This window comes from Carcharhinus amblyrhynchos, chromosome 11 (assembly GCF_965287045.1).
Source record: "Carcharhinus amblyrhynchos chromosome 11, sCarAmb.v2.hapA, whole genome shotgun sequence".
Taxonomy (NCBI): domain Eukaryota; kingdom Metazoa; phylum Chordata; class Chondrichthyes; order Carcharhiniformes; family Carcharhinidae; genus Carcharhinus; species Carcharhinus amblyrhynchos.
The window spans coordinates 5,496,682-5,516,886 of NC_137334.1; the positions used below are offsets into that span (position 1 = coordinate 5,496,682).

Here is a 20,205-nt window from a genome sequence, read left to right on the forward strand (position 1 = left end):
CAGCATGTCTTTCGGAGTGTGGGAGGAAACTGGAACACAAGGAGGAAGCCCATGCGGACATGGTGAGAATGTGCAAACTCCATACAGACAATGACCCAAGCTGGGAATTGAATCCAGGTCCTTGGTGCTTAGAATACCTTTGCAGTGACAAGCGTTAAATGTTCTTGTGTGAAGCGTATTAACATGACTATAGCAATTGTGCTGCTGATGGTTGTGAATGAGGCTGAAGGAAAGTTGTGTTCCAACGACAGATAAGATGCACCAACCTATGATATGGCAGAATGCTGTAGGAGAGGTGGACTGTTAATGACACTATCTGCTAGGTTAAAGTATTTCCGTATCCTACAAGATGCTTTTTGAGACAATGGATCAAAATAAAATGTTATTGTTCTTCAGTTGTAAAAAACACTTGTCCAGAAGGTTACACCCCTCAATGTACAAGAGAGCAGTGACGACAAAACATTGAGTAAGGTTGCTGAGGCAGGGACAGAGAAGAAATCTGTTCTGCAGAATAAAGTTCTCCCTCATCTGACTGGTGTATTTCACTGCACTCCAGCAAAGCATTGCGTTTGTGGTCCATCTCACTCACCTTAATCTCTGCTCGAAGTTCAGCCAACTGGGATTCTGACATCTGAATGGCCACATCTGTCAATCTCTTCAGCTCCTCTGCTCTCCTCTGCCTTGCATCCAGGATCTCCACTGAGAAACATGACAGAAAAATAACATGAATTAATAAAGGCACTTGAATTTTGAGCAGTATATGGTTAGTGGTTTATACTGTGTCTCTGAACAACTAGTCAGCAATTCACTCTATTTTGCCATGCTTAGAATTGAGTCAGTGCTGTTTCTCTATCAGGATTTATGCCTGTGAAGGAGAAAGTAGGTCTCTGCCATCATTGGAGATGGAAGTACATGGAGCAGATTTTTCCCATTAGTTGCTTAGATGTCTACCCTTCACAACTAGATGTGCGTACTTGTCCTTGTCCTCATTCTCATCAGTGTACTTGTTGCATGAGTATTTATCAATGGAGGTGTTGGTAGGACTGGGGAGGCAAAGTTCTGTCTTCAGACAGAAGACAACCTCGATCATGTTATTTGGCACATCGATGGATGAAGGGTCATCGCGACCTGAAAACTTTAACTCTGATTCTTTCACCACAGATGACTCACTGGGTGGAATTTTCCCACCCTGCCCACCATGGCGATCATCGCAGGAGGGATAGGACCATGGAAAGGTCCATTGACCTCAGGTAGGATTTTCCGGTTTTGGGATGAGAATGGCCGAAACATCCTGCCCACCAAGTATTTCCAGTGTTTCCTGGTTTTATTTCTGAGAACTAGGATCTACGGTTTTGTGTATCTGTATTATGTGACACTACAACCATGCTAAAACAGATGGTTTCAGAATGGATCAAGCAGTCCAAAACAGTGACATCTATGTGGTGTTGTTGACCATCAGGAGCAGGATTGCATTTCTCCATCGAGCAGAGGTTTCTGCCTCATGTTGATACTTCCCCCACTTGCTGCAGGTGCAGAATGTCAGTTACGTACTTCAGGTTTGGTTTCATTGGTCAGAACACTGAGTACAGGAGTTGGGACGTCTTGTTGAATTTGTACAAGACATTAATAAGGCCACACTTGGAATACTGTGTAGAGATCTGGTCACCCTATTATAGAAAGGATATTATTCAACTAGAAAGAGTGCAGAAAAGATATACTAGGATGCTACTGGGACTTGATGGTTTGAGTTATAAGGAGAGGCTGAATAGACTGCAACTTTTTTCCCTGCAGTGCAGGAGACTTAGGGGTGATTTTATAGAGGTCTATAAGATAATGAGGGGCTTAGATAAGATAGATAGTTAACATCTTTTCCCAAAGACAGGAGAGTCTAAAATTAGAGGGCATAAGTTTAAGGTGAGAGGGGAGAGATACAAAACAGTCCAGAGGGACAATTTTTTCACTCACAGGTTGGTGAGTGTCTGGAATGAGCTGCCAGAGGTAGTAGTAGAGGCAGGTACAATTTTGTCTTTTAAAAGGCATTTGGACAGTTTCATGGGTAAGACAGGTATAGAGGGACATGGACCAAATACAGGCAGTTAGGACTAGCTTTGTGGTAAAAGCTGGTGGCATAGACACGTTGGGCTGAAGGGCCTGCTTCCTGCTGTAAACCTGGATGACTCTATCAGGTCTTAGCCTGCTCAGTCAGCAGAGAGGTTATTGCAGCTGAGCAGCTAGAAAATGAAACTAGTAAACAGCCTTGTGAAGAAAGGAAGAGGAAAACATTAAAAGTTTGACAAAGTCTGATCCCTCTCCACGCCTAGGCAGCACGAGTGGCTGATGATGTCCCTGTAAGTTCATTAGATAAGTATCAGTAGTTGAAAATCTATGCTTGTAAACTTATTATAGTCGATATATAGGGGAATGTAAGCATTCCCTTGTGATACAGTGTAAGAGAATCAGCATTATAGCAGTCATAAGTATTTAAGGTTTTGGGGGATTTGATTTAAAGATAAAGTTATTGGGGGAGGATTTTCCTGTCCCTTCTACCTTGGGAATTGTAGTGGGGTGTGGGGAGAGGAACATGCAAAGATTAGTTCACCTCAGGAGGGATTTTGCGGTTTCGGAGTGAGCAAAGCCGGAAAATCCCACCCGCTGTGTCTATCAATTGGCTGGAGCAAGGATCTCGGTCAACACAATTGAACTACACTTGGCAGTGGACAATGAAGTGTCAGACCCAGTGTAGATCTGGGCTTTTGCTGCCCTTAATACATCTTCCAAATGATGCTCAACATGGAGAGCATCGATTCATCAGCTGACAGAGGGCAGTACACAGTAATTAGCAAGAAATGTTTCTGCCCATATCTGAGCTGATGAAATGAGTTAATGCTGAGGATTTCCAGAACCAGTCTCAGTAAATACCATTCCACTGCCAGGTTTAGTGTTAGGACACAGCCAGATATGGTAATGGAGGTGTCAGGCTGAATGGCTGTAGACTATGATTTGATGAGTATAACTATGCCAAGCTAGTCTGTGGAACAGCTGTCCCAATTTTGGCACATCTCCAGATGGGGCTGGATGCAGCTTTGATATATCTGGTACCTAGGTTGATTCCAGGTGGTCAGTCCTATTTTATTCTTATCTGACATTTTCATCGTAATTTGATACTGTTGAGTGGCTTGTTAGTTAAGATGAACCACACTGCTATGGGTCTGGAGTCATGTTTAGAGTAGACTGGGTAAAGACGGCTTAATTCCTTTCCTATCAGACATTAGTGAATCAGATGGGTTTACACAACAATCCCATAGTTTCATATTTGCATTCTTTACCAAAATACCTTCTGAATTCCACCTGTTAGAGAAGTATATTTTGTTATTTGACTAAGTATTTAGAACATTAAGGGTGGAATCCTCCCATCTGGGACCATCAGGGAAAGCACAGTGGCAAGCACTGTTGCCTCACAGCGCGAAGGGCCTGTGTTCAATTCTGGCCTCGGGTCTGTGTGGAGTTTGCACATTCTCCCTGTGTCTGCATGGGTTTCCTCCAGGTGCTCCAGTTTCCTCCCACACTCCAAAGATGTGCCGGTTAGGTTGATTTGGCAATGCTGAATCGCCTCTTAGTGTAGGGAGATTAGCATACGTGAGATAGGGCCTGTGTGGGATTGTTGTTGGCCTCCTTCTGCACTGTAGGGACCCTATGAACACAATACAATTCTAAGTCCCATGATAGAGGCAAAAACATGAAGGATTTCCTGTCATGGAGGCCAGCAAGGAACCATGCCATATGGTCTGGCTCTGACCTCAATAATTATGCACCTGAGGGCGTTGCACCATATTCCATAGCTGGGGAAACACAATGGCATGAGTTCCACCATCATATCCGGGTGCCATGTTGAAAAGACGTCTGTCATCACCGATCCATTGTTGCAGAAAGAAGGTAGATCTCCTGAAAAGCTTCAGGAAGACACTGAAGATGGAAGGCGGACTACCCCATGACACGAAATCTGACAGATCCACTTGTAGATGTGCTTCCCCCCACTCACTGCTGTGGTGATCTGGGATCCAGAGTAGCTGGCGGCCTGCATTCTGAAACCCAGAGGCAGCCCCAGGCATTGTTCAGATGAGTCGCAACCTCAGCCCGCCGCAATGTGCCAGCGTGTCGCCGGCATCGTACAGAATTTGAATTAGCGGAGGGGGGAAGGTCCCAGATGGGCCTTCAGCTGCAAGCATTTGGCGGGATGCAAATGAGTTTCACCCCGGCACCCAGCTAGTTTCCCGATCCACCATGACGGGCACCAGCAGAAGATCCTGCAGGAAATTCACGGCAGCACGACAGTTGGATTCCCGCTGAATTCTTCTCTCCTCCCCCAGCCCCGTTGAACCCACTGGCGGAACATAGGAAATATTCACCTAACTATTACGAGGGAGGAAGTGCTAGGGCTTTTAGGTAGCGTAAGGACGGATAAAGCTCCGGGGCCTGATGGTATTTATCCCAGGCTGCTTAGGGAGGTGAAAGATGAAATTGCTGGGCCTCTGGTGCAAATCTTTGTCTCTTCATTGGACACAGGTGAGGTCCCAGAAGACTGGAGGGTAGCAAATGTGGTACCGCTGTTCAAAAAAGGTAGTAGGGATAACCCTGGAAATTATAGACCGGTGAGTTTCACATCGGTGGTAGGGAAATTAATGGAAAAAATACTTAGGGATTAGGATGTATGAGCATTTGGAGCGTTGCGATCTGATTAGGGATACGCAACATGGCTTTGTTAGAGGGAGGTCTTGCCTTACGAATCTTGTGGAATTCTTTGAGGAGGTGACAAAAACGGTTGACGATGGGAGAGCCGTTGATGTCATCTATATGGATTTCAGTAAGGCGTTTGACAAAGTCCCTCATGGTAGGCTGGTAGAAAAGGTTAAGGCACATGGGATACGAGGTCAGCTAGCTAGGTGGATTGAGAACTGGCTGGGTAATAGGAGACAGAGGGTAGTTGTGGAGGGGACCTCTTCGGGCTGGAGGCCAGTGACCAGTGGTGTGCCGCAGGGCTCAGTACTGGGACCTCTCCTCTTTGTAGTATACATAAATGACTTGGAAGAGAGCGTAGGTGGTGTGATCAGCAAGTTTGCGGATGACACCAAGATGGCAGGGTTGGCGGGAACTGAAGTGGAAAGTCAAGTGATACAACAGGATATAGATAGGTTGGTGCATTGGGCAGATAGGTGGCAGATGGAATTTAATCCTGACAAATGCGAGGTGATGCATTTTGGAAGGAATAATGCAGAGAGGAGCCATGTATCTGCTAGCTGTGCAGATACACGGATTTGGGCCTGTGTCTGTGGGAGTTTGTGCATTCTCCCTGTGGTTGCGTGGGTTTCCTCCGGGCGCTCCGGTTTCCTCCCACACCCCAAAGATGTGCTCTTAGGCTGATTGGTTTTACCAAATTGACACTATTCTCCCCTGAATCTGGCTAAGTTAGGGGTTCCATTCGTAGACACGCAGGGTAGAATAGGTGTAGGGTGATGCGGCAGCGCGGGCTCGTTGGGCCGAAGGGCCTGTTTCCCGTGCTGGGTTGTTCTTTGTTCTTTGTAACTAGATTAAATATCAGGAACAACATCCAATCCAATTCGCAACTAATTGTTTTGAATTTCTCTCATTTCTAAACAAAAGCATCAGTGGGGGATATTTTCCACTCTCGTTTTCAGGGGGCAGTATCCGCAGTGGGAATGGAAAATCCCACGGGGATTCCGAAATGTAATTGACACCAGTGGGACTTCCTGTAGCAATTGTCCCCATCCCTCCACCAATGTCATATCAGGAATCCAACAGCAAATGTCAGGGTCCTCAATAGATCACACCTAAACATCATTACCAGGTCTCAATGCCTGCTAATCGCCCCACCCCACCCCACCCCATCGTTAGATTGTCCATTCATATCAGCATGAGGAGTCATGGCAGATCTCCCACAGCATGTTCCTGGCAAACAGAAGAGTTCAGGTGATGCTAAGCTCAGGGAGAGGGTCAAGCCTGGGCACTGTCCCCTGGCACTGTCTGAGCACTGCCCTCTGGTACTGCCTGGGAACTGTGCCCTGGTACTGGCAGAGCACTGCCCTCTGGCACTGCCTGGGAACTGTGCCCTGGCACTGCCTCAGCACTGCCCTCTGGCACTGCCTGGGAACTGTCCCCTGGCACTACCCAGGGGAAGTGTTTTGTGGTGAGGGTGGGGGTGTGTTGTTGTTTGGGAGAGGTAGTAGTTGGGGTGAGCTTGGTGTTTGTGGGCAGGGGGATTCTATTCTTGATTTTTGGTGTCGGGCGCCCCATAAAAAAGGCACCCCCATTTTTTCAAACCTATGTTGCTAGTGGGATGGGTTTAATCAGGGTCTTTCCTGCCTGTATGACGTTGTGGAACCTGCCCCTCCATTTTGCTTTTGGCTATGTGGCAAACAATACAGATGTCCCGCTGGTGTCAATTATGTGGGGAAATCCGCCACTGAAGCTGGCAGCTTCCTTGCTGTCTCTCCAGCCCGCAGAGCCACTCTGCCCATCTTTGAGAAAATTCTGCCCAGTGTCAAAAATTCATTAATGGTTTTGAAATTAAACTGCAAACTACATTCTGCACCCTATCCTGTTCCTTTTCCCCTAAGTACTTTATGAACGGTATGCTTTGTCTGTATAGCATTCAAGAAACAATATTTTTCACAGTATCCCAGTACATTTGACAATAATAAATCAAATCAAATCACATTATTGATGAGTACGGAAAGGGAGATAAAAATAATTCTGCTAACACATTGTACAAAGGTGACAGTATCTGTTGCACATTTATACAAGCACTAACAAAAACAATAAACTTTGCATGTAAAGCTAGTTTGGATTCTTAACTCATTTATGGTGTGACTCCCAACTAACACCATTTTACAAGACGTATCCGTTTGTTACGTGCTGAAAACTGTAGCAGGAATGTCTGTACATTGTGGGAAGTGTTCAAATGTTCATAAGGACCAGATGTGTCTTGTGCTGGCACGCAAACCACTGGAATTGGGACACATTTACAAATGCATCCACGTGTCATCCAGTTCAGGTCACTGGGTTCGTTTAAGAATATACGGAAAGCCAAAAGTTGAGAAGAAGTCATTTGACCACATTTGAAGTTACCGCTCTCCCCAACTCTGTCCTTCAATTCTTCACTGTGATATCTGATTTTAATTACTCAGTGTGTTCTAATTATCTCAGTTGCTAGACTATTGCAAAAATCTAATTTTGAGTGAGGATTTTTTTTCCCTGCTATTGGTTCCTAACATATGTTTCACAAATGTCCATTTATGTCTTCTGGCCCAATTTTTCCAACACATTTAACATTGTGACTGCAACATGTTCCCAAAAATTTGTAAAATAGTATTCGGGAGGGAGGAGTGAACAAAATGCTAATAAGTTCAAGAATAATTATCTAAACATTTTCATACATAACCCTAAAACCTCAATTGCCAAATTTCTACAATGTTTTTTTCAAAAAAATGCAAGAATTATAGCCAAGTAACAGATTACACACTCATGACCATAGCAAATTACTCTCTCATCTATTGCCAAGTCCTTTAAGTGATTATAAAGCAGCCTCTGTTACAATCAGGGCAATTTATAAAGTTTAAAGTTTACTTATTAGTGTCACAAGCGGGCTTACATGTAATGAAGTTACCGTGAAAATCCCCCAGCCGCCACACTCCGGCAGGTACACTGAGAGGGAGTTTAGCGTGGCCAATGCACCTAATCAGCATGTCTTTCAGACCATGGGAGGAAACTGGAGCAGCCGGAGGAAGCACACGCAGACACGGGGAGAACGTGGAAATTTGCAGACAGTGACCCCAGCTGGGAATTGAACCCGGGTCACAGTAAAGAGATAATAGCAGAAACCAAACAATTCAAATATGTCCTTTGTGTTCATTTATCCCTCTCTTTTACCCTTTGTTTCTCACGAGCCAGCTATGCATTCTGAAATGTCATTTTGCATAATTGTACAACTTCTCCATTTGATACAGACACATTCAATGCTTTCCACTCTATTGGTCTTGTGTTTGGTACTTGCCAGAAATGCTGTCTATGCCACATAACTAATCTGTGCTCTGCAGGACTATAGGAAAAAATTGGGTCATTTATCAGTGCCAATTCTTCACTACAACAGTCCAAAACAAATCTTTTGCCTTCCCGTAGCCCAGTATCTTCCTCTGTTTTGAATGTTTAATTGTTGTTCTCTTAAAAGATATTAAAGTATTCCATGCGCTAACAATTAGAGCAGTGACTACAATTCAGAAACATTTCATGAACTGTGAAGTGCTTTCATATATCCTGAGGTCATGAAAGACAGTGTACAAATATAACTTATTTCTTTTACTTCATAAAAGAGTTTCTCCGAATCTCTCAGTGCCAATTTTAAACAGGTGACAGCCTTGTCACTGACTTCCAAAGAAGATAGGCAGGCTTTTTCCAAAATTGTTTTTCCAAAATTTTTTATCATTTAAAAAATCTCTATTTTTTGAGTTGTGATTATTGAGAGATCTCCTCCTTTCATCCTGACATGTGTTTAAATATTAGCAGCTTCAGAGAACTATATTTTTCTCATGTTACTTAATGAAATGACATGCAGATGTAAAGCTGTGTTCATTGTACAAAGCAGCTGCATTGTGATCAACTGCAGTCGGGCTAATTCTTACATGCTTATTAAGAAGCATGCAAAAAGCTCAGACTAAATGGGGAGCCTGTTCTCAGGTAAACCCTTCATGATTGCATTCATAGTATAGAATGGAATAGAACCCTAACAGAAGGAGGCCATTCGGCACATCGATCCATCCCACCCAGACCCTATCCCCATAACCCCACATATTTACCCTACTAATCCTCCCTGACATCCCCCTAACACTGAGGGGCAATTTAGCATAGCCAACGTGATGGCTAACACGAGGGGACTTAGCTTTAAATTAAGGGGTGGTAATTATAGGACGGATGTCAGAGGTAGGTTCTTTACTCAGAGGGTAGTAAGGGCGTGGAATGCCCTGCCTGCAGCAGTTGTGGACTTGCCAACTTTAAGGGTGTTCAAATGGTCAGTGGATAGGCATATGGATAACATTGGAATAGTTTAGATTAGAGGGTCATTAGATTGGTTCCACTGGTTGGCCCAACATCGAGGGCCGAAGGGCCTGTACTGCGCTTTAATGTTCTATGTTCTAACCAATCTAATCTGCACGTTTTGGGACTGTGGGAGGAAACCAGAGCACCTTCAGGAAACCCACACAGACATGGGGAGAATGTGCAAACTCCACACAATCACCCAAGAATTGAACCCAGGTCCCTGGCACTGTGAGGCAGCAGTGCTAACCACTGGGCCACCCTGGCACCCCTAAGGAATCTATTACACGTAAGAAAAACATCGATAAAGTGTTTTAAAGCTCTTTATTTGAAGACATCTACAATGATAGCCTTTTAAAATATTCACTTTTCACTGCCCCCCCACCACATCTTCTAACCTCGCAGATCTCCATTTTTCTCCCTCCCTTCTCGCCCTTTCTTCTGATCTCAAAGGAAGGCTGGGAACATAGGAAGTAGGAACAGAAGTAGGTAATTCAGCCCTTTGAGCAACATCCTATCACTGATCAAGAAGCATTGTCACTCAAACGCAGCCTCCTGCCCAGACAGTGGTAGTGTGTGCCCTTTATAATTTTGTATAGTGTTTGATTCTGCATGTGCTGAGTCACGGGTATGACGGTGCTTCCGCAATGCAAAGGGTGGCACAGTGGGTGGCACTGCTGCCTCACAGCGCCAGGGACCTGAGTTCAGTTCTGATCTTGGGTGGCTGGGAGGAATGAGTTTGGCTCCAAAGTGACACAAAACATCAGAGTTTGAAGGCATGGGAATGGGGGCTGGCTCCCTGCTAGCACTTGGACTCTCAGCTGCAGTGTCAGTTGGCCAACATGTCAGCTTCCAAAGGGGCTGCAACAGTCATTAGATCCATGCAGGCTCAGATTTCTGCCAACAAGTCAATGGCTGTCAGTTCTCAAAGGCTCTGACAGATACCTAGGAACCTGTACTCTTGCAGGTTACTAGCACTACTGAGACATCACTCTGTGGGAGTGGCAATGGCTCCATGGGACATCTCTCTCAGGATGCCAGCATTCAATCTCCCATCACTTCAGCAGTGCACTTGCTGTTGCCTCACAGCCAGCTAGTCCAGACTGCCCAGTCCATGCTGAGGTGGGATATCTAAGGCTAGACCCTCATGGCTCAGAATTACTCTAGGATATTCTGTCAAGCAATCTGCAGTTTCTCCCAAGAAAGGTCAGCTGCCTTCCACCAGCCAGTCAATCAGGTAGCACTAGAGGCGCTATTGCATGAGGCAAGATGAGGATACTACAAGAAGGAAATGGTTCAGTTTTGCTTTTATGCTTCGTTTGATAAAGATGTTATGGTAAGTTTTTTTTTGCTATTACTGTAAGGTTTCAGCCAAAAGGACATTGTTATAGAACGTACTGTTAAATATGGCACCCAGATATGACATCAATTTCAACCCATTATGGAACTCAGCTCAAACACCTGGACGTCTAATTAATACAGTCAGAGCCAGAAGATATGACATGTTTTCCCATCAGCCTTCACAGTGGGAATCAATCCTCGCCCCTACTCCCACCATGGGGCTTAGTCCAAAATGCAAGAATTCCACCATATGTGTTCTGTAAATGTCTGTTCATTGCAATGCAGCTGAATACATTTTCTTGGAAATTTGTCCAGGGTTAATGGCATCCAAGAGGGTTAAAGGATGAAGCACAACCCTTTGACTGAATGAAGAAAATGCTGATCCAGATTCTGAGCACAATCTAAGTTTCCACACTTCTTGTAAGTGCAGCATCTTTCAAAATCTATTATGCCCCGGCTGACTCTGAATCACGAGATTCTACATTCAAAAACCACTCCAGGACCTGAGCACAAAATGCAGGCTGACTACACTCCAGTGCAGGACTGAGGGAATGTGGCACAGGAGGAGTGTTGTCCATCAGATGTGAGATTAAACTGAGGCCTTATCTGTCTTCACAAGTGGCGTTAAAAGATCCAATCGCACTATCTTAGAAGATTATATTCACTGGTCAGGACTACATTCAATGGAGTTTAGAAGAGCGAGAGAAGATTCCCTAGAAACTTAGAAAGTTCTAACAGAATTATCAGGGTAGACTCAGAAAGAATGTTCCCAATGGATGGGGAGTCCAGAACTAGGGGTCATAGTTGATAAGGGACCTTTTTAGGACTGAGGTGAGGAGAAATGTCTACACCAGAGGGTGGTAAATGTGTGGGATTCATGACCACAGAATGTAGTTGAGGCCAAAACATTGCCTGATTTCAAGAAGGAATTAGATATAGTTCTTGGGGCTAAAGGGATCAAGGGATATGGGGGAAGAGGGATCCGGATATTGAATTTGATGATCAGCCATGATCGAAATGAATGGTGGAGCAGGCTCGAAGGGCTGAATGGCCTACTCCTGCCTCTAGTTTCTATATTTCTATGTAAGAAAAAAGAAGTTACCATTTGTGTTCTGACCAATATTTATCCCTCAGTCAACATCACCAAAAGAGATAATCTCAGGTTGTTATTTATAGAAGCTTGCTATACACAAATCAACTGCCATATTTCCTGTATTACAACAGTGATCTTATGTCAAAAGTGCTCTCGAGTCTAACCCCAACATTGTTATCAAATCCACTGACAAGGGCAGTGCTGTTGTTGACTGGCACACAAACCTCTACCTTGCAGAGGCTGAGCAACTGCTTTCAGGCATTTCTTCCTACCTCCCCCGGACCGTGACTCCATCACTGAACATCAAGCCATTGTTTCCAGATCTCATCTCCTCTGAAGATCTTCCCTCCACAGCCTCTAACTTCATAGTCCCCAACCCCCCCAGCCTATTTCCCTTCTTCCCAAAATCCACAAAGCCTGTCCCTTCCCCACTAAACTTTTATTCTCCCTTTCTTTGGTTTTTTTACACCTACACTATGCCTCTTCTCTCATCCCATATCATTTAAACAATCCCTAGTTTCCTGACCTGAATTGCCACCTCTTCATTACGGACATCAAAATCATTAATACGACATTTTATTGTTACATTAAGAAAAGCAATGTTAGCCCAATGAAGACTGAAGATGGGGATATTGTCAATGATATGGGAAGGTAGCAGACAAGTTGAATTATTTATTTTAGTACTTGCAGTAGAAAAGGAGGATAGCTTGCCAGAAGTCCTGAGTAAATTAATAGTTGATTGGGAACAGGGTCTAAATCAAATTAATGTAAGTAGTACATTGATAATGAGGAAATGAATGGAACCTTAGTTCCATTTAGTTGTCACTTTAGAGTGACAAATCCCCAGGACCTGACAGTTTTCATCCGTGGATGTTGAAGGAAGTAAGGGAGCACGTTGTTGTTACTTTAACTATAATCTTTCAGAGTTCCTTAGATTCAGGACTCGTCCCTCTGGATTGGAAAATTGCTCATGTCGCTTCACTTTTTAGGAAGGATGAAAGAGGAAAGCCAAGAATTAGAGATTGGTTAGCCCAACACCTGTGGTGCGGACATTATTGGAGTCTATTGTTGTTGTGGATTTCAGGGAGGGAGCCACAGTCCTGGACTGGATAGGGAATTCACATTCCCTTATACATCTTGGTGTTGAAACCCAGGATCCCTTGCAGAGCAAGATTTCACTTGGAGATGTTAAAACAAAGACTAAGAGCTGGGCTGATTTAAAATACAAACAGGTATGTAATGAGAGATTCAAAATAAACATCTGTGTATTTGAACACAATCAGAACTGTCTGGAAATTTGGAGTGTTAGGAGAGATTATAGTTACAGGGCCATGAAGTGTTTGGAAATTGACAATATTAATACTTAATGGATTTCGTCTCTGTATGTTAACAGCTAATCAGGAGCAATTAACATATACCCTATCAAAGCCAGAATTCTGCTATGTAACTTCATTGAATATGTCACAGTAAACAATCTTTGAGCGTTTAACCCAGCCTCCGGGACGATGGGCAGGATTTTACAGCCTCACTCATTCTGAAACTGTAAAATCCCACCTGAGGACCTTTCCATGGTCCACCCCTTGCCCCTTTTGATTCTCTTGGTGAGTGGGCCAGTAAGATTCCAGCCAATGTGTTTCAACGGGACAGGGTGTAAGAATCACATTGTAAGAGCTTGTTAATGGCCTTTCTCTACAGAAGTGGCTCTTTCTGATAAATCACGGGGGTGATTTTCCAGCCTTGCCGCTCCTGACACAGATTGCGCCGATCCTGGAAAATAGTGTGTGGGTCTAAAAGTCGGTTGCACCCCCAGTACCAAATGGTTTGTAATTGTCCCGGTTCCTTTCTACTGGTGCAAACCGGATTGCAAAACATTTTTAAAGTAGAATTTGTAGGATTTCTACAGTACCCAAGGAGGCCATTCAGCCCATCAAGGCTGCACCAACAACAATCCCACCCAGACCCCACGTATTTACCCTACTACCCCCCCGACACTAAGGGGCAATTTAGCGTGGCCAATCAACCTAACCCACGTATCTTTTGGAGGGTGGGAGGAAACCAGAGCACCCAGAGCTAACCCACGCAGATACGGGGAGAACATATAGACTCCACACAGACAGTGGCCTGAGGCTGGAATTGAACCCAGGTCCCTGGCACTGTGAGGTGGCAGTGCTAACCACTGTGCTATTTAATAGCTGAGATTCTCTCAGCTCCTAGAACATTCTGACCCTCAGGTGAGACCAGCAAGAATCACTACTGTTCCCCACTGGTGGAGATCAGGTGCGATGGCCACACTGGGAGGGGCTTGGAGGCCATGAATGTGATGTTTTAAAACAAAATACAATGCTGACCTTGAGCCACTTAGTTTTCTTTTATGAAACACCTGGCTATATAACAACATGGTGTACATTTGAACTGCTAAATGAGATGGGTTTTTTTTCCTGAAGAAACACACCTTTCTTGTGTCGAGGCAGAGGAGATTAAACCAAGCTGAGCACACGAGACATATGCAGCCAATAAAGTTTGTGCAACATCTATTTAAAGAAAAATAACATTTTGAGCCAGAAGATACAGAAGGCCGAGAAAAATGTGGAGAGTGGTGCCAGAGAACTGTAAAAACGGAGTCAGTTCAACTGAGGACACAGCATGAGGGCGCCAATGTGTTTCTGAGGTAGTACCCAATCAAGCAGCTGGAATGATTTTTTTTGTTCACTTGTTTAAGCAAGAGAAACTAATGAAAGAGGGATTCATCTGTCCTAAATAAGCAACTCTTTAAAGGATTTGACAAGCCAGTGAGTGTAAAAGTGCTGAGGTACAAAATGTCTCCATTTCTGCACTGTATGTAGTTTAACATCATGGTGATATAATAGCCCCTCTCTCTTAACATTTCTGACACACCACCTTACATTTAATCTCCAAATGTACACAGAAAATATAAAGAGGTAGAAATCTCTCCTTATTGCATCTTTTTACAGCATGGCAAGAGTCAATTTCAAGGATTGGGAGTTATTGACAGGATGGAAATGGAGAAGATGTTTCCTCTTGTCACAGAATCTACAACTCAGGGATCACTGTTTAAAAATAAGACATGGCTCATTTAAAACGGAGATTAGGAGAAACATTTTCTGTCAGAGGGTTGTGAGTCTCTGGAACTCTTCATCAAAAGTCGGTGGAAGCAAACTCTTTGAATATTTTTAAGGCAGAGCCAGATAGATTCTTGATTAACAAGGGGGAGAAAGATTATTGGCAGCAGATATAATGGGGCAAATCCTGCCAAGTCAGGTTGTGGTTACAGTTAGATCAGTCATGATCTTACTGAATGGCAGGGTAGGCTCAAGGGGCCGAGTGGCCTACCCCTGCTCCTAATTCATATGTTGTATGCTCCCAAAAGAATATTCAGATATTTCAGTCTTCCTGATGGGGGGACTGATATCTGCTTTAGCCCTCTTGCTTTTGTACAGTAAACCTCCACTCTGGATTCATAGAATCATAGAACCCTACAGTGCAGAAAGAGGCCCTTCAGCCCATCGAGTCTGCACCAACCACAATCCCACCCAGGCCCCACCTCCATATCCCTACATATTTTACCCACTAATCCCTCTAACCTAAGCATCCTAGTACACTAAGGGGCAATTTTAGCATGGCCAATCAACCTAACCGGCACATCTTTGGATTCTTAAGACAACCACTATCAAAAAATAACTACTTAAAAAAAAAGGAACCCATTGTTGTGGAGCAAGGGGGAGGCAGGAATGCTCTGGGCCTTTTCAGTATAAGGATTGCGTTGGCAGGCTTCAGTTATGGGAGCCTTTCCTGCCCAAATAAGGTGCCCTGTTACCCCTGGCTATTGACAGCGACATGAGGCAGACTGGGCTCTCTGACACTCAGGAGAGTGGCTGTGAGAAGGTCGTCCGTGAGGGACCCCTGCAGTATAATTCTAAGGCGTATCCACCTGGTTGTATGGCGGAAATTAACTTTCAGGAATAGCATGTAGTTCAGACATCAGATAGGAAAAAAACCCTTTTAGCTTTCATGTGATTAGACATTACGGTGCTCATTGTTGGAAGCACTTCAGAGTTTATACAATGTGATGAAGAACTGTGTTACTATCTGACAAGCTCCTTTGTTCGAGGCAACAGCTACCAGACATGATGCTTGTAATTGTTAGTAGGGCCTGAAATGAAATGTCAGTTAAACCACAGAGTCTTTCAAGCAGATAGAGCAGAGTAACTAGTGCAACATTAGTGAGCTTTGAAACTGACCCAAAATGAAATCCTTCAAAGGTCATTTATCAGGCAGGGATAAACTAGCCAAGTGACACCCCCACCCTGGTGGAGAACCCCGACCTGAGGGCCCCCACCTCATTCTGCACCGTGACAGCAGCCAACTCCACCTTGTGCATCCGGGAGGTAAGTGTTGAGTGGCACCCCCCACTCCCCACCTCCTCCTCGCTTACCCTCGCAGTCCAAGGCACTTGGTCCACACTTTAAGGAACCAGTAGTGAATTATGCCCATGTGACTTCCCATTGGGAGGGTGGGGAAACATTCTGGGAAAAGATTGCATGGGAAACCCATTAATGAGATTGAAATCCAGCTTGGACTCGCATGGAATTTTCCTGACTTAGCAGGATTTGCTCGTTATATTTGCTACTTTCTAATCTGATGGAACCTTTCCAGATTTTGGAAAAATTAACACCAACACATCTACTAGCTCATTAGTCACCTCTTTTAAGACTCTAGGGTGAAGTCAGTCAGGACCCAGGGACTTGTCAGCTGCAGCTCCATCAGATTGTTTAATATTGCTTCCCTATTCATGGTAATTCACCTAGTCCCTCTCTCCCTTCCACTTCCTGATTTTCAGTTATTCATAGAAAGAATCATAGAAACCCTACAGTGCAGAAGGAGGCCATTTGGCCCATCGAGTCACCCCAGGCCCTATCCCCACAACCCCACACATTAATCCCTCTAACCCACTAACCCCTCTAATCTGCACAACCCGGGACACTATGGGTAATTTAGCATGGCTAGTCAACCTAACCTGCATATCTTTGGACTGTGGAAAGAAACCGGAGCACCCAGAAGAAACCCACGCAAACGTGGGAAGAACGTGCAACTCTACACAGCTAGTGACCTAATCTGGGAATCAAATCCAGGTCCCTGTGAGGCAGCAGTGCTAACCACTGTGCCACCGTGCTGCCCATTATTGAAATATTTCTTGTATCATCAATAGTGAGGACAGAAGCAAAATATATGTTCATTTCATCTGCCATTCCCTTGTTATCTACTACTAACTCCTTATTCTCACTCACCAGAGGGCCAACACCCAGTTTACTTACTCCTTTCCTGTTAAAATATCTGTAGAAACTCTTGCTATCTGTTTTTAGATTCCTAACTAACTTCCTCTCATTCTCTTAATTTCTTTCTCCTAATTAACATTTTTGTCACTATCTGCCATTCTTTATATTCTGACCTGCCACTCACCTTTGCACAGTTATATGTTTTTTTCCTTAAGTCTGACACTTTTCTTAAGTTCTTTAGTTATCATTCCTCAGCGTTCACAATGCTTCCAAGTTTTGTACCATTTGCAAACTTTGAAACTGTGCCCTGTACACCAATTTTATGGTTAACATACATCACTTAGTAGGCATTCGGTGAATGGGAAAACTTTGTTCGAAGGGAATAAACTAACTAACATGCTCCCAGAGCAGTGTTTGGAGACAGATGGAGATGTTGACTCAATGGCAATATCCTTAGCTCATGCTGCAATTTAATTGAACATGGACAGGTATTTTAAACAAATGTTTGTGTTTTTTTTCATGAAGAGCTGGTGTATGGAAATAAAGAACAGAGAATTAACAGGCTAGTTTTCCTTTAAGGGGAGGTGATGGTATTATCCCTAGACTATTAATCCAGAAACTCAACCAATGTTCTGCGGATCTAGGGTCGAATCCCACCATAGCAGATGGTGGAATTTGAATTCAATAAATAAAAAAAACCTGGAATAAGAATCTACTGATGACCATGAAACCATTGTCGATTGTCATAAAAACCCTTCTGGTTCACTAATGTCCTTTAAGGAAGGAAATTTGCTGTCCTTATCTGGTCTGGCCTACATGTGACTCCAGAACCACAGCAATGTGGTTGAATCTCAACTGCCCTCTAAATAAGGCAACTAGGGATGGGCAATAAATGCTGACCCAGCCAACAATGCCCATGTCCCACTGATGAATAAAATAAACTTGTTAATACTGCCATGTATTAATGACAGTCTGAGGAAACTTAAGGCATGTGGGAAGTGGGGTAGCTGTTTACAGCTTGCAGATTACAAAGCTTTTGTCACAAATGACATTTGTTTAGGTGTACTTGCAGGGAATAACATTTTAGAAAATGGTATTTAATTAATTGAACTAATTGATTCAAAGGAAGACTTTGAACAAGATTCCATCTTCCTGTTATAAGATTATAAAGTCTCTAATTTATTAAGCATTTCAGATGAAAGGTCAGTGACCTGAGGTGTTAATTCTGTTTCTTTCTCTAAAAATGCTGCCTGTTCCGCTATGTATTTTCCAGAATTTTCTGTTGACCACTTCCATCTCGAAGGACTAGGGCAGCAGATACATGAGGATATCATCACCTGCAAGTTCCCCTCCAAGCCACTCACCATCCTGACTTGGGAATATATCGCTGCTCCTTTGCATTCATTGGGTCAAAATCCTGGAATTCCCTCCCTAACGGCATTGTGGGTCAACCCACAGCGCAGGGGCTGCAGTGATTTAAGAAGGCAGCTCACCACCACTTTCTCAAGGGCAACTAGGAATGGGCAATAAATGCTGGTCAGCCAGTGACGCCTATGTCCCACAAATGAATAAATTTTCACAATACCAGCACCCACAGTATGTTAAATAGGTTCCTGTGGACTTCAGCTTTGTAAATACACACAAATCCAGAGTGGAATTCTTTGTAAATTCTGTTTCTCTTGCTCCCCAGCCACAAGACTGGCCAACATTTTGATGTCTGACAAGAATTGAAAAGTCGGTTTAAAAACTTTCCCCAACATGAAAGCTTTCAAACACAGGGTAACGCTGTGACACATGCTGGATTGGAAGTGTATTGGAATAATCCAGTTACTACTCACTTGAATATCAGACATGTTAAACGTGGTACAGCTGATGTGTGAAGTTGCAAATGGCAAGCAGTTCTGATAAAGAAAACATCGTCCATTACTTACTAGCTTCCTTTTTGACTTTATCCATTTCTGACATCAGTGCAACCTCCCGATCCATGATGCTGCAATGTTAAAAAGGAGGATATTAGAACTGTCTGCAAACTGCATTTATCGTATAAATGCTACACCTTGTGTAACATAACAATCACGGTGGTTAGCACTGCTGCCTCACAGTGCCAGGGACCCGGGTTCAATTCCGGGGTCACTGTCTGTGTGGAGCTTGCACATTCTCCCCGTGCCATCCTCCGGGTGCTCCAGTTTCCTCTCACAGTCCAAAAGACGTGCTGGTTAGGTGCATTGGCCATGCCAAATTCTCCCTCAGTGTACCTGAACAGACGCTGTGGTGTGATGACTAGGGGATTTTCGTAGTAACTTCATTGCAGTGTTAATGTAAGCCTACTTGTGACTAATAATAAACATTAACTCAATCAGTTTGTTTTCTCAATTGGATGTTCAGAGTTCTTCAAATTGGATTTTAAATCAGAAGTCCTTTCTTCCACTTACTACTGAGGAGATAATATTTGCTATTTTTGGTGAATGAACTTTCATCAGTGACAAAGCAAGTGTCTACACTAGAGACAGAATTCCACCTGCTGCCCATTTCTAAACTTATCCCCATCGGATTTTGTACTTTGCAAATCTGGCAGCATTTGATAAACAGTAATATCATCCACTTATGTCGTAATGAATAAAAGATACTGAGAAAGAAACTCAAAAATGGCATTCATTGCTACAGTAGGTCAGGGAATAAATAAACTTCTGCTTCTAAGGATTCTAAACTGTTCCTCAAATTAGCATTTGAATACAATCTTGGCCTTTTGGCTAAGAACAAGTGTAGTATTGACATGCTGTGCTTGGTTGAAGTCATTAGGTTACATTTCAGCTTCATTTGAAGCAATTTTTAAAAGTGGCATCTCGGCCTTTTGGCTAAGATGCAAATAAGATCAAGCCTTGGAGGAGGAGCTATGCCTACTCCAATCAGAGTGGATCATGTAGATCAAGCCCAAGACAGGAGGTGAGAGCCCTGTCTTGTCAGCCTGGATTGGGAATGTCCCAACTTGTTGGGACTCTGAATTGGACTTGATTGGATTGAATTAGATTAAAAAACAAACAAAAAAAATTTGAATACAACCTTGGTATTTGAAGGTAAAGTTGTATGCAAAGGGTTGAATTCTAATGAAAGGTTGCTCGTCTGAAACATTGGGCTGGGTTTTCATTGTTGAGATTGTTAGTGGGTGCAGTGAAATTTCTCAGCTCAGTGCACTCAGCTTGAGGGAAAGTGCCAACAAAGGTGGGATTTTCAATCCAGGGACTGCAGATGCTGACTGGAGTCAGTCTTGCCCACCCCAGAAACTATTTGGAGACAGCAACAGGGGCAGCTGAATGTCAAGGCAGGCTGGTGAAAAGGCCCATCTCAGTGCTACGTGACTTAGTCAAAGTTATA

General features: G+C 43.7%; 1 protein-coding gene across 1 annotated transcript in view; it reads right to left on the reverse strand.

The window, feature by feature from the left end:
• The window catches only part of LOC145349871 (spermatogenesis-associated serine-rich protein 2-like), a 118,337-nt gene that overhangs the window by 12,192 nt on the left and 85,940 nt on the right, over positions 1 to 20,205 (reverse strand). The window contains exons 8-9 of the mRNA XM_080198485.1: positions 18,765 to 18,823; positions 590 to 699 (exon numbers count right to left, since the gene is read on the reverse strand). Of these exons, the coding sequence (XP_080054611.1) occupies positions 590 to 699; positions 18,765 to 18,823 (169 nt within the window). The remainder of the gene's footprint in view (positions 1 to 589; positions 700 to 18,764; positions 18,824 to 20,205) is intronic.